Source organism: Lissotriton vulgaris, chromosome 1_1, assembly GCF_964263255.1.
Source record: "Lissotriton vulgaris chromosome 1_1, aLisVul1.2, whole genome shotgun sequence".
Classification (NCBI taxonomy): domain Eukaryota; kingdom Metazoa; phylum Chordata; class Amphibia; order Caudata; family Salamandridae; genus Lissotriton; species Lissotriton vulgaris.
In genome coordinates, this window is record NC_141685.1 from 1,412,718,469 (window position 1) to 1,412,733,644 (window position 15,176).

Below are 15,176 nucleotides of genomic sequence, written 5' to 3' on the forward strand. Positions count from 1 at the left end.
TAGTTACTTCCAGAATTATTAAACTTCAGTTTTTTCTTTTTTTCAAGTGGATGCTGATGTGACCGTCATTGGATCTGGGCCAGGAGGATATGTCGCTGCCATCAAAGCAGCGCAACTGGGCTTCCAGGTAACGTTTTTGCCATGCTCGTAGTGCACAGTTTCTGGGCTGCTTGTTTCAGAGCAAAGCGATGGCAATAACACTGCCATAGAACAGTTGGTTAAAATGTTCCCTAGGATGTTTGATGCCCTGTCTTCTGCATAGTGTGCTTCTCTGGTCTGTGGCTGCTCTGTAAAATGTACTGCATGTTTATTGATCTATTCTACTTGTTTGATTATGTTCTGTGTGCAAATTGAACAGCAAGAATGACCAGCAGTAGCCTTAATTTCTTATTTTTATCCTCCTATTCTTAGTGCTGTCTTCCACTGTCTTTTGAGCCGCCTTAAAGTCCATGTCCTACCATTTCCTCATCCATTGTCATGTATAGTTCCTAATATTTACCTCTGGTATCGGTCTTAATCTTGCCTTGTGTATCTTTCATATTGTTGATGTATTTTTTATACATTTTTCTTCATGTGTTACTTTGGGCTGTACATCTGAGTTTCGTCTGACAGTATATCGGGTTTAAATATTAGGCATTCTCTGTAGAAGTGGCTTACAGAAATGCAGACAGTAAATATTCAAGATCTCACGTTGGATTTCTGTCTCTTTGCAGGGTTTAAACTGAATTGGTTTCTGATCTGGGCCTTTGAGATAGCAGAACACTTCTTTTTACACCAAGTTATTTCTGATTGCTCTTGTCTGACATATCAACTGATTATTCCACTGTACTCCACCAAACCAGATGATTAAGAACCACAAGTTCATATTCCTCGCTCTGGCCAAACAGAGTGCCTCCACCCAATATGGGAATGTCCTGCCACTGAGCGGAGAACTTAGTGAAGTTGCATGCAGTACTCCCAGCCAGAGATATCTATACATATCACTAATCCTTCAACCACTGGTCCTTACTGGCCATCTCCTCCCCACAATGTAGGATGAGAAGTAGCAGGCAGCCCAAGGGTTAGTCCTGTCTCTTCCATCTAGTGTGTTCCACTACAAGTAAGCCACTATTTTCTTCTTCAAAATGTTTATCTACCCACATGGGAACTGTACACCTTGAATGGCCTTCTCCATTCGAAATTGTGTGATCCATCCTTTATCCACTGATGTCTCTGGATGGTAGGTGTCTGTAAGGGTTTTCCCACTCTGGAGCCACTTTTGCAATCTCCATTGCAAGACTTCTTATGGCTCCTATACAGCAGGTGATTTCTGTACACTAGGGGATTACTCCCAAGAGAGCTAGCTACCTTCTCCTTTGTTGCCTCCTGTACTCCTTGTAGCCATCACTTGAGCTATTCTGTAGTCATGACCCACCATCACAGTTGATCTTTTTTTCCTCTGGGCCACCACTGCATCTTCTGTATTTGTTTTCCGTGCCTTGGACCCTTTGCTCATGCAATCATGAAATGCAGCTCACAGATTGGAAACCTCAGTGTGTTCCCGGAGCAGATTCTTACCTTCTTGCATTACAGATCTCAGAATCTGAGCAACCAGTGATTCCCCTTTTATCACTATTAGTTTCCGATTTTGAGGAATAGGACTACTTTGGGGATCTCTGGAAAATCCTTGAAATTTAAATGATGTTGAAGCCCTGAATGGAGACGTTCTTCGGTGAACCTAGTTGTCCCTGTCCCAAGAAAATTTGTTTCCTTCCTACTGTCGGCCCCTTTAAATAGTAAGAGCTTGCTTATGCGGGGAATGAGATTTTGATACCTTTTCTGATCACCTAGATACCTATCTCATTCTTCCAATTTTGGATCGATTATTGACTGTCATTGAGTAAAAGACAAACCCACATAAGTTTAAATCAACCCCATAAACTGACACAACTCTGAAGAACCACTTACGACTGATAAAGTTTAAAAGTTTAATATAAAATCAGAGTTAATTGCATATACAATCCTCTCAGGATAAGATTCAACAAGTATACAGGAACTAAAAGGAACATAAATTCCCTAAAGAATCTCAGTCTACAAAAGAAAACGATTAAAACCAATTCCAGAATCAACAAATTGAATAACATAGATACAAAGTGGATCTGTTACTTCATCTAAAAGAAGAAAAAACAAGTTAAATCTGTCCCTACTCTATGCTAAGTGACATCCCTACTTCGCAAGTCCTTTACCTAAAAAGGTGTCAGCAGTTTGACTTCCAAAGAAGTTCAAACTCTCTTAGTCTCTGATGGAATTCTATGTCGAGAAACAGTACCCTTTCTGCCTACCCATCCGCTCTCTAAGGGTCCTCGGCCTACTGCTCTCTTGCTCCCTTGTGCTCTGCTTTCTGATCTTCTGTTCTGCGCTCAGGCCATCTGCTCTATCTTCTCCCCGGGGTGCTGTCCCTTAATACAAAATCACAGTATGGGTGGAACGCCCCTTTGACGCCCACCACGTACACATTTCACGTGATCTCATTCTGGGTTTTTCCATAGCTTCATCTCTTCGCGTCATCCGTTAAGTTGACCTTGCTTCTTAGGCGCCATCTTCGTCATCTTGCTGGTAACCTCATGACATTCCAGTTGACACTTTCAGAGCAAAGTCTATCACCTCAACAGAGTTCCATTCATTCGTGTTGTGATCGTAACCTCTTTTGGTCCTGAGAACAGTCACTTCGTAACAAGACCCCAAATTCCAAGCGTCCCTTATCTCACTTAAGCCATAAACTTCGTCCAGCATTGTCACTTTAAATTTAACAAGACCTTTGACTCTTGGCTTGCACGTACAGATCAAGGCTATCCCCTATTCCTGTGAGCCCACTAAATTACATGCAGCGGACTACACTCTTGCGAACCCTTGGTCCGTTAGGTTAAAATCACATATGACCACACTATTCTAACATTCCTACAAACTCTTCTACACAGTATGACTTTTAACACACACATATATAATCAAATTAGCAAACTATTGATTATACTTGAATTCATGTTACATAAAATACAACGTTATACTCTCGTTTCTTACACAGTGCTATATAGTCTGCACATTTCTTTGCTTTACATTTTACCGCTTTCTCCGTCTAATGATTACATACGTATATTCAGTTTAGCACGTTCTACTGTTCTTTAAGCATTTACACGTTTCTATATTAGACCACTATATATACGGTCTTTCTAATGCATCCTAAAGTGAATACAGATACATTTCCTATTACGTAAGTTACATCGGCTAACTTTACGCTACAAGTGCTACTTCACGTTACAACTTCTAACTTTATGCGATATGCTTGTAAATATGGTACGGATATACTTTTCATTCAAATTGCGCTCTCTCAGTTCCCCCCTTTGACCTCTAGGGGTCATCACTAATTTCAATTTGAATGACACTTTACACAGAACTAGTTACAAGGTTCCCTCTTTTTATCGTTTCGAGAGCTCTTAAACTTTTATACTGTTGATCTTGTAAAGCAGCTAATCTCCTTTCTTGCTCTCTCATGGACCTTTGTAACCGGTTTGTCCTATACCACTTGTACAGTCTCACTAAACCCAACAATGTGATTATGCAAATTAATATTATTAAAACAGGTTTCAATATGTACCAAATAACGCTTTTACCAAGATTGGCAAACCAATCTCCAACCTTTCCCATTCCATGACCTACTTTCTCCCAAACATTTACTTTTGTTAAATCTTCGATTTCTTGATGTATCTCTGTAATGTTCCGTATGACTTTCTCAAGTGGTTTTGAATTGTCTGGAATGTAAGTACAACATTCCTGGACCTTCAAAGCCTTGCAAACTCCGCCCTCTTTCGCTAGCAGAACATCTAAAGCAAGACGGTTCTGAAGAACCATTGCCCTAATCGACTGCATCTCTCCTTCTACTAACATCAATGACCTTGCAGTACTAGCAGACAATCTATCCACAACTGTAGCTAGTCTCCTGATCTTAACATCATTAAGTATTAAACCTAAAAGAGGAAACATTGCTCCAAATATGTCTCCAACTACTTCAGCATCTCCTACTTCCCTTTTCGCTCTTCTCGAAGTCTTTCCTTCTATGATCTCTAAATCCTTTGCATGATATATTTTGGGGAAAACAATTGCCAAATAACACGAACCATACCAATTGTCAGGCAGTTTTACATAGGCATTTCTTCCACATACAAAATATACATTAGGAATCCCTTGCATCCCTTTCATAAAATCTTTCGTATAATACTCTAACCTAAAAGCATGTTCGCAATTTACTTCACCTACAAATACACTCTCATAATATGTCTTGCTTCGAGTTAAACATAACTTCCCTTTCTGCGTTCTATCCAAAGCTATTGGACCATTGCTACCCTTCTTTTTGTGTGCTTTTTCTTCTTCGGTCCAATCAGTTTTCCACTGTCCTGACATTTTTAGAATCTTCTGCCTTCTGTACCGGTCATCTACCTGTCCAATAAACTTCTTCTCAATCTCTGACACTTTGCAAGTCAGATTGTTTCGGCGTGCATATGAAGTATCTAATGTATCCCAAGGAAGAAAGAATTTTGCTAATCTATCTTCCTTTTTGTGATAGTCCCACTTATTCATTTGCTTATAATTCGGGACTTCAGGCAGTACCGAATCATAATTTGAAAAGTAGTACTCGAACCCTTCTCTACCATAAAATATACTAAGCAATAAACTACATGTTATCCCATAAGTCAGTGGGAGATGATGATATCTGATGCCTTCATCTACGGAAGACGGCAATTGTATGCAAACATAACAATCTTTGGCCTCCATGGCATCAATATACTCATATAATAGCTTGGCATATGCATTTGATCTAAAATTTCCCTGCGACTCGTCTACGTGTAACCTACGAGCTTCATCTGTCAGTAACGCCTTTTCAAGAATTACATTGCTCTCCTCCTTCTTCCCAACAAGAGCAGGTTTCAAAGTCGTTACAGGCTTTACATCTGTTGCCTCCTTTACGCTTGCATGTCCTACCATGTATGATGTGGTAACTACTGTAATAATGAGAAAAATTACTACTGCTATTAGTGTACCTATTATGCATTTGGCTTTTCGATTTGGGTTGCCATTCTCCATGTTATCAAAACAGCGTAGCTCTTTCTTTTTCGAGGAAAAGTTTTCTTTTTCAGGTCTTTGTTTTGCTTTCTTTGATTTCTCAGTCTGTGAAGCGCTCTTAAGCAACAAAAGTCTCTTTTTCACAACAATGTCCTTTATCTTTAGCAACAGACAACCCTAACCCTTCTCCGTCGTCTAAATGTAATCCCTAATTTTATTCTTCTTTCCACTCGGCGCTAGGTTATCTTCTTCTTTATAGCTTAAAAAGTCTTTATGCATAACATATTCCAATAGTTCTAAACGAATGACCTTTTCTTCTTGTGCTGGTATTTGATGACCAAAAGTCGGAAACTCTAATCGATTCAGCACTAGATCTTTGATCCGACTTAGGTAAAGGGGAACGGGAAGTGTGAAAGTCAATAACCCCTCAGTCTCGATTCCGGGCGTCAACATCCATATCTCCACTGCCACAATTGGATCGAGATTGATCACTTGCACTTCTCTCACTCTCCCAGATCTCTGTCCCCAAGACATCTGCTAGATAAGTCCATTCAGGGGTGGCGTACCTCTTGCAGGGCACACGTACCCTTCTTGATCTTCTCGGACTCTCAGAGCCTGAATCCGTAGCTTCTTCGTCTAGTTCCGAATCTTCAGAGATCGGCACAAGGGTGCTCTCTGGATTTGCTCTCAAGGTTGACCTTCTCCTTCTTTCCGGCCAACTAGCTTCTCCATTCCTTGTCCTCCTGCTCCTTGTTCTTGGACTCGTCTCTTGATCACTTACAGCTTGTTCGGTGTCTGACTCGAACTCCCAGCTGTTTTCTTCTTCCGAGGCAATTTCGGTCTCACTGGTGTCCTGACCGTCGTCAGCCTGTTCCGACACAGGCTCAGCCTCTTCGATCACCTCTACAGCTTGACTTTCCCTCTCTGTGGCTTCTCCGCTTTCCGCTGGATTTTCATCCGAGAGAGGAGCTGTTTCTTCCAGAGGTGCTGGAACTCTTCGGGTGTGTGAGGCGTGTATCCAGTTGGGCAAGCCTCCACACTTTACTGCAGTGTTTGTAACTAGTATGACTTGGAATGGTCCACGCCAACGCACGTCTAGACAGTTCTTCCTGACATGCTTCTTCACCAGGACCCAGTCCCCCGGACACAGGTCATGGCACAAGTCTTGTGCTGATGGAACCTCTGCAGCCTGGACCTGGAGGGACACAGAATGAATGGCATCAGATAGTCCCTTGCAGTAGTCCAAGATCAAATCGTCTGTGATGTTCAACAATGCTGCAGTCGGAACCGATGGCAATCTCATAGCTCTCCCCATTAGCACCTCGTGTGGAGAGAGACCTGTCCTCCTATCGGGTGTGCTACGTATGCTCATAAGGACCAATGGAAGTGCATCAGGCCAACTCAGAGATGTCGATGAACAAACTTTGGCAAGTCTGGATTTTATCGTACTGTTGATTTGTTCTACAATCCCCGAAGCTTCTGGTCGATAACTACAGTGGAGCTTCTGGTCGATGCTTAAAGCTGAACATAGCATCTTCACTATTTCGCTGTTGAAATGAGTTCCTCTGTCCGATTCCAAAGAGGCTGGCACCCCAAACCTCGGTATCAACTCTCTAAGCAACAATTTTGCTACTGTAAGTGTATCGCACCTACGTGTAGGGTAAGCTTCAACCCATCTGGAAAATATACAGACAATCACTAAGACGTATCTGAGTCGATTGCACTTGGGCATTTCAATGAAATCCAGCTGCATTCTATTGAAAGGCCCCCCAGACCTCCCTATGTGACTCAATGTGACTGGTGTTTTCCTACGTTTAGTTGCTGACAGATTGCACAACGCTGACATACTGCTTCTGCCGCTACTCTAAACTTCGGATTGTACCACGTTTGTCTGAATACTCTCACCATAGCATCTCTTCCTATGTGTGCTGGTCCATGCAATCTCCTTGCCATTGGACTAACAAGTTCGTTTGGTAAAACTGCTCTCCCATCTGCAGAAATCCAAAAATTCATCTCACTTTTGGTACACCCAGCTGTTTCCCATGCTTTTTTCTCAACATCTGGTGCATTTTCCTGAACACACTTCAATTCGTCCCACGTGTCTACAGTGTCTAACAACATAGTCAACTCAGTTCTTTCCTGTATTCCCCCCACTTCTACATTTGTGTGAGAATACCCCTGTTCCGCACAATAACGTGCAACTTCGTCTGCGTATCGGTTTCCTTGTGACACAAAATCTGTATTCTTTGTGTGCGCGGCGCATTTGACAACCGCTATAGCTTCTGGACCTTGTAACGCTTCTAACAATAATCTCACGAATTCTCCATTCCTAATAGGAGAACCCGAGGAGGTCATGTAAGCTCTTTGAGACCACAACTGCCCGTAGTCGTGAACTACCCCGAAACCATACTGGCTATCGGTGTATATGGTGACTCGAATTTTGTTGCCTGCCAAACAAGCACGGGTCAAAGCAATGATTTCAGCTACCTGAGCGGAATGTACTCCTTCCAGGCAGGCGGCTTCCACAACTCTGGTAATTGTACAAACTGCATAAGCTGCTCTCAGCTGACCGATATCATCTCTTATGCATGAACCATCAACAAAAAATATTTCATCGGGGTCTGTCAATGGCTCATCTACGATATCTGGTCTTGGTTTGGTGCATAGTTCAGTCACATCAAGGCAGTCATGATCTGTACAGATTTCATCATCAATATCATTAGGAAGTGGCATCAAAGTAGCAGGATTCAAGACAGAGCATCTTTTTAGGGTCACATTCTCAGCAGCCAATATGACTTGCTCATAGCGTGTGAGCCTGCTATTCGTCAAATGCTGAGTCTTGGTCCTGGTCATTAACAATTCCACAGAATGCGGTACGTACACCACTAACTGATGTCCCATTACCACATTTTCACATCTTTCAATGCTGACACCCGTTGCAGCAACGGATTTGAGACATCCGGGCAACGCTGCGGCTACTGGATCTAATGTAGCCGAAAAATACGCAACTGGTCTACGCGCATTTCCGTGTATCTGGGCCAAAACTGCTAAAGCACAACCTTCCCTTTCGCAGCAGTAAAGCAAGAATGGTTTTTGGTAATCAGGCATTCCCAAAGCCGGGGCACGACACAAGTCCTCCCTCAGCTGCAAAAATGCCATCAAACAATCTTTGTCCCATGGCACCGGATCACTCACCCCCTTGTGCGTCAGTTTTTGTAAAGGTTTTGCCTTCAGTGAAAAGTTGGCTATCCACTGCCGACAATAACCAACCATGCCTAGAAACATCCTGACTTCTCTTTGTGTTTTAGGCGCGTTCATTTTCATGATCGCCTCTATTCTGTCTGGAGACACCTTCCGTTTTCCCTTTTCAATCCTATGGCCCAAGTATTGCACTTCGGTCAGACAATACTGCAATTTACTTGGAGACACCTTGTGTCCGTTCTCGGCCAAGTGATTTAGTAAGGTGATGGTGTCTACTTTGCAAGCTTCCTCAGTTTCTGACGCGACAAGCAGCTCGTCTATGTACTGGACCAGAACCGAATTCATGGGCAGTACTAGACTTTCAAGATTTTTCTTCAGCAGCTGGTTAAAAATCGATGGGCTTTCTGTATACCCCTGGGGAATACGACACCATGTTAAAACGCGATTTTCCAGCTTAAAAGCGAACAGATACTGGCTTTCCTCATCTAAAGGGATCGAAAAGAAAGCCTGGCACAAGTCTATCACTGTGAACCATTCAGCTTGGAACAGTATCTGGAACAATATCACTGATGGATTCGGTACCACTGGACAACATGAAACAACGATATTATTAATCTTTCGAAGGTCCTGCACTATTCTGTATTTCCCACTAGGCTTCTGCAAACCCATAATCGGGGAGTTACATGGACTTCCCACGATCTCCTTCAGTATTCCCTGTCTAATCATGAATTCGATCACAGGCTTTATTCCTGCTATTGTCTCCGGTGTCAACTTATATTGTGGTGTTCTTGGATACTCGGCATTGGGTTTTACCATGATCTTTACCGGTTCTACCCCTTTGATCAGTCCTATTTCTTCTCCAGTAAAATCCCACACCTCAGCTGACACTGTCTCCTTCAAGTCCTGTGGAAGCTCCTCCACCGTTAGGGTAGGATATAGTTCCACGCATTCCTGCGAGTTTACAACCTTAAAATCGGCATCATCATCGTTAGTCTGCACTTCTACTCCTTCAGGTGTGCAATATATTGTGCAATTTAGTTTACACAACAGATCTCTTCCTAGCAGACACACAGGGCTAGAATCACAAATCACAAACTGATGTTCATCACTGTAATTTCCTATCTTCAATGACACTGGTTCTGTCAGAGGATTCGTCATTCTCTTATTTGCGACTCCTACCACCTGAATCGTCTCTCCCGACATTGGCAGACCTGGGACTACCGCCGATCTCAAAGTGGATCGAGTGGCCCCCGTATCCACCAAAAAGGTCGTAGGACATCCAGCCACCTCAGCTTCTACGTATGGTCCTCTCTGGTCTACTTCCAGGGCTGCTCCTAGGGTACAGTCTTCTTCCCTATTCACTCGTTGCCCCGTAAGAGGATCAACGTAGTAGCATTCTTCTCCTCCTACGAACAGTGGCAGTTGTCTATAGGTTTTCCCTCCATTTGTAATCCGAGGCGGTTGAGGGAACGGGGCTCGAGGAGTCTGAGTCCCCCCTTTGATAAACTTTCCCTTCGGGACTGCTGTTCCCTTTACCATGCTGGTTTGAACCTCATCCTCCTCCTGTTCTATTTCCCCCGTCTCGACATTATAGGGACACTCGCGTCTCCAGTGTCCTACCTCATTACACTGATGGCACCTCGTTGTCTTTTTCAGTGTCGCGATATCTACCCTAGGTCTCAGTTTTTCTTCCTCATCTCTGCTTTGATTATTCTGTTTCTTCCCTAGGGTTCCTGTTCCCTGTTGCCGCTGTCCACCCTTTCCAGCTGACTGCATCTGTACCAACATCAGCTTCTCCTTAAGTTTCTTTGCTTTCGAATCTATTTCATCGCTACAGTACCTCGCATACCTCAGAATCTCATCTAAAGGTTTGTTTTGCCAACAAATCAAATGCTGTTGAATCATTAAGCTTATGTCTGGTCGCAATCCCAGGACAAACTTTGACACAAACTGTCCTATGTCTTTGGGATGCATCACATCCAATCCACTGTACTGTTTGAATGCTTTCAACAATCTCTCATAGAACTCGTGAACGGTCTCTTTAGGTTCCTGAGTTGTTCGATCTATCTTAACCCAGTCTATGTCCTGCAACGGCACCTTCTCTTTTAACCATGCAATTACCCTCTCGTACTTTTCCATGACTCTCTCTGATGGACCATTCGTCCGGGCATCCCTCGTGGGTTCACAAGTGGGCCATTCGACACTAAGTTTGCATGCCGTCCACAAATCTCCAGGTACTACAATATCAAACAGGGTGTTCAAGTCGACCCACAGCACCTTAGAGATCTTCACGAACCTCTCTACCTGTTTGTACCACTCGACGGGGTTCTCCCTTAACTTTGGGAAAGAATTGGTAAATGCAGCTAAATCTCCCCTACTCCAGGGCGCATGCACGTAGCTTCCGTTCGCGATTTCTCGCAAAGGGAAAGCTTCCATTCGCATTAGCTCTCCATCCGGGGACCTCGCAAGTGTACTCCTTCTGACGGATCCCCTCTTGGACCATCTTTCCTCCCATTTATCCAAATTCCTCCACAATCTGATACTCGAGATCAGTTCCTTTATGTGTACTTTCAGCCCAATCGTCCTACGCTCATCTAGATCCTGATCCGTGCAGTTTAACCTATGGTTACCCTGTAAAGCTTTAGTTCGTGATAAGTCTATCATATACCTGTCTGCCAACTCAGATAATTTTTCATGAACTGACCTCGCTTTCCGAGTAACGTCCTTAGATATAAACAGTATTTCATCCTGATCATACAGCTCTATCCTTTCCATTGGCAATGTGCCGTCTATTATTTCATCCAAATCTGATTTTAAACTCATTACATCGAGCCGTTTTGCTTTTATCTCAGCTCTCAGTACCTCACTCCTAGGTGGTTCGTTTACATCCCTCTCACCCCCACTACGAGTCCTACGTCTGGGCACAGGTGAGTTATGAGGCGTCCTCCTTGCTTCTCTTTGTTCCCACCTCTCTAGGTCCCAAGCTTTCCCATCTGCCCTTGGGGTATGGTGGAACAGTTTTCTATTCCCCATCACTGCATCCTGTCTTTTTAGCTCGGCCTCTCTAGATGCGAGATAGGATCCTCCGTTCTGTTCTAAATCACTGCTATTCCCTTGCTGTCTGGTGTCACTCAATAAACGGAAAGGTCCTTCACGGCCCTCCATGTTCCCGCGATCCCGTCCGTGATCACCGGATGCATGGCGAGACCCTTCGCGACTCCCCATACCCTCGTGACTCCAATGTCGCACATTTTCGTCCGGGGCATGGTGAGTGCACCTGAAACTATTTCGGTACTCCTGCGTCTTTCGTTCTCCCTCACTAAGGATGAGGCGAGGCACTCCCCCACATCCTGTACTCTTGTCTTCACATAATTGTCTATTGCCACCGATGGTATGGCAAGTATCTCCTTTGCTTCCTTGACTCCCTCCCTCCCACTCCGGGCTGCTTTCGCCAGCTCCGCAGTGAGAGAGGATCCTGTTATCCTGATCTCTCCATTCTGCTTCTGTTTCTATTCTTTTATTCTGAGTCTCTTCGGCAGCGTCCCATTCTTTCAAATACTCCCTTAATTCCTTAAAGGTTTTTGGTTTCGGTCCCCTCAGATCCATCTGTCCTCTCTGACCCCCCTGTTTTATCCAGGGACCCGTTACTGGATCCAATGGGGTACTCCGACTCCTTGGTCCTAACAACTGCCTTTGGGAATTGATCGTATTATTCCTACTTTCCATCTCTGCCCTTTCCCTGTCCCATTGTGCCTGTTCCTCCTGCTGGGCTCCCTCCGGGTTGTAGATTGACACTATAGGACCTATGGTAACAGGTACTTGTAGAGCATCTGGCAGTTGATACGACCTTGCGCACTCCGTTTCTGGCACCTTCTGGACCACGAATCTTCCTACTACTCTCTGTACGGGACTAGATTGAGGTACTTCCTCACCTTTCTTGGGATCCCACTCTGTTACTGGGAGCGGTTTATATTCCCCCCCACCTAGCCCCGTCCCCTTGCTGTAGTTCTGGACTTTCGGCTTCTCTGTTATACGGTGGTGGTCTATCTAATAATAGCCTCTCTATCAGATCCTCATCCGGCTCGCTATCCTCATCTTCTTCTAGAGGTTTCTTTCCTCCCGTAGCCTCTAGCACTGTATACAATTTATCTGCTTCTATTTTTTGCACCCTCCACTTTTTAGCTTCATCGTCCCATTTAGCATCCTGCACTGCTTTTACCGATCGTCTTACTCTTTCCTGGCGCCTATTCACGCTCTTGTCGTGTGCCGCCCTGAACCATGCACTAAGGGCTTCGAACTGTGTTGGCCTCGGTAGAGGTCTCGTTGCTAGCATTACCGCTTTCAGTTGATTCAATGCTTCTAACCTAAACGCCCCGTATCTAGGGAACGTCAGTTCCTCATTTCCTTCTGTTAGCTTACTCCACTCAGAGATCCATAGTATTGAGTGTAACCCTACATTCACAGCCATATAATAAGCTGGTGTGCCTTCTGGTGGGGCTTCTTCCCCTGCATACGAGCTTCCTCTATCTTTCTTAAAGATCGCCCTTAAACGCTTAAAACACTTCATTTTCAAAAATCTACGATTTTCCTTAATTTTCTTCCTTATTTACTTCCCGATGACAAACCACCAATCCCTGCGCGGCTCTCGCTGACCAGCCTATCCCAGCGCGGTTCTACGCTGACCAACCAATCCCAGCGCGGCTCTACGCTGACGTCACTTGTCCCCTCTGCAGCAGTTCCCCTCCTTTCTCAACTCGTCTCACGGTCTTGCATGCGTTTTCATTCATACGCCGAAAAATGACTACTTCCGACCAAGCGATCACTTTTCTTGACTGTACGTCCACAGTCTAACTGTAATTGTCACCTCAACTGACGAGACGTCTTTCCTCTCACGTTCAGACGCTCGCCTTATCTGATAGGTTACTTACACACAGTAAACGTCCGACCAGCGTCCGTTACTCATACACTCACTCAGACATTCCCCCTATCATCGGTCCTGCGGGCGATCAATGGTACCTCATGACCCCCTTTACAATGGTAGACAATTACTCTGGGTGTTCGATACACCCGAACCACTTAAGCCCTTCCTTGGACTTAAGATTTTATCCGGTTGCGCGCGCTCACAACCTTCCCTCAATCACACTACAGGCATTCAACTCCGCTTGACATTACAACACAGGTACAACACAAAACACCGCAATCTGGCAACGCATGACCCTTATACTCACTCTCGACCGACTCTGCTGCTTTTCTCTCTCGCACCGTCAGCACCTTCTTCGGCAGGGATTCTTCTTCTGGTCGTCGATGACTAGGGACCTTGGGGTAATCTAGACCTGACCTAGGTTGCCTTCCTCAAGAAGCCAACCATCCTCTGCTACCAACTGCGGGGAATGAGATTTTGATACCTTTTCTGATCACCTAGATACCTATCTCATTCTTCCAATTTTGGATCGATTATTGACTGTCATTGAGTAAAAGACAAACCCACATAAGTTTAAATCAACCCCATAAACTGACGCAACTCTGAAGAACCACTTACGACTGATAAAGTTTAAAAGTTTAATATAAAATCAGAGTTAATTGCATATACAATCCTCTCAGGATAAGATTCAACAAGTATACAGGAACTAAAAGGAACATAAATTCCCTAAAGAATCTCAGTCTACAAAAGAAAACGATTAAAACCAATTCCAGAATCAACAAATTGAATAACATAGATACAAAGTGGATCTGTTGCGTCATCTAAAAGAAGAAAAAACAAGTTAAATCTGTCCCTACTCTATGCTAAGTGACATCCCTACTTCGCAAGTCCTTTACCTAAAAAGGTGTCAGCAGTTTGACTTCCAAAGAAGTTCAAACTCTCTTAGTCTCTGATGGAATTCTATGTCGAGAAACAGTACCCTTTCTGCCTACCCATCCGCTCTCTAAGGGTCCTCGGCCTACTGCTCTCTTGCTCCCTTGCGCTCTGCTTTCTGATCTTCTGTTCTGCGCTCAGGCCATCTGCTCTATCTTCTCCCCGGGGTGCTGTCCCTAAATACAAAATCACAGTATGGGTGGAACGCCCCTTTGACGCCCACCACGTACACATTTCACGTGATCTCATTCTGGGTTTTTCTATAGCTTCATCTCTTCGCGTCGTCCGTTAAGTTGACCTTGCTTCTTAGGCGCCATCTTCGTCATCTTGCTGGTAACCTCATGACATTCCAGTTGACACTTTCAGAGCAAAGTCTATCACCTCAACAGAGTTCCATTCATTCGTGTTGTGATCGTAACCTCTTTTGGTCCTGAGAACAGTCACTTCGTAACAAGACCCCAAATTCCAAGCGTCCCTTATCTCACTTAAGCCATAAACTTCGTCCAGCATTGTCACTTTAAATTTAACAAGACCTTTGACTCTTGGCTTGCACGTACAGATCAAGGCTATCCCCTATTCCTGTGAGCCCACTAAATTACATGCAGCGGACTACACTCTTGCGAACCCTTGGTCCGTTAGGTTAAAATCACATATGACCACACTATTCTAACATTCCTACAAACTCTTCTACACAGTATGACTTTTAACACACATATATATATATATATAATCAAATTAGCAAACTATTGATTATACTTGAATTCATGTTACATAAAATACAACGTTATAGTCTCGTTTCTTACACAGTGCTATATAGTCTGCACATTTCTTTGCTTTACATTTTACCGCTTTCTCCGTCTAATGATTACATACGTATATTCAGTTTAGCACGTTCTACTGTTCTTTAAGCATTTACACGTTTCTATATTAGACCACTATATATACGGTCTTTCTAATGCATCTTAAAGTGAATACAGATACATTTCCTATTACGTAAGTTACATCGGCTAACTTTACGCTACAAGTG

At 43.9% G+C, this 15,176-nt stretch overlaps 1 protein-coding gene across 1 annotated transcript in view; it reads left to right on the top strand.

Annotated features, from left to right (window-relative positions):
* The window catches only part of LOC147750618 (dihydrolipoyl dehydrogenase, mitochondrial-like), a 201,922-nt gene that overhangs the window by 36,691 nt on the left and 150,055 nt on the right, over positions 1 to 15,176 (top strand). Inside the window, exon 3 of the mRNA XM_086967208.1 lies at positions 48 to 127. Within this exon, the coding sequence (XP_086823334.1) occupies positions 48 to 127 (80 nt within the window). The remainder of the gene's footprint in view (positions 1 to 47; positions 128 to 15,176) is intronic.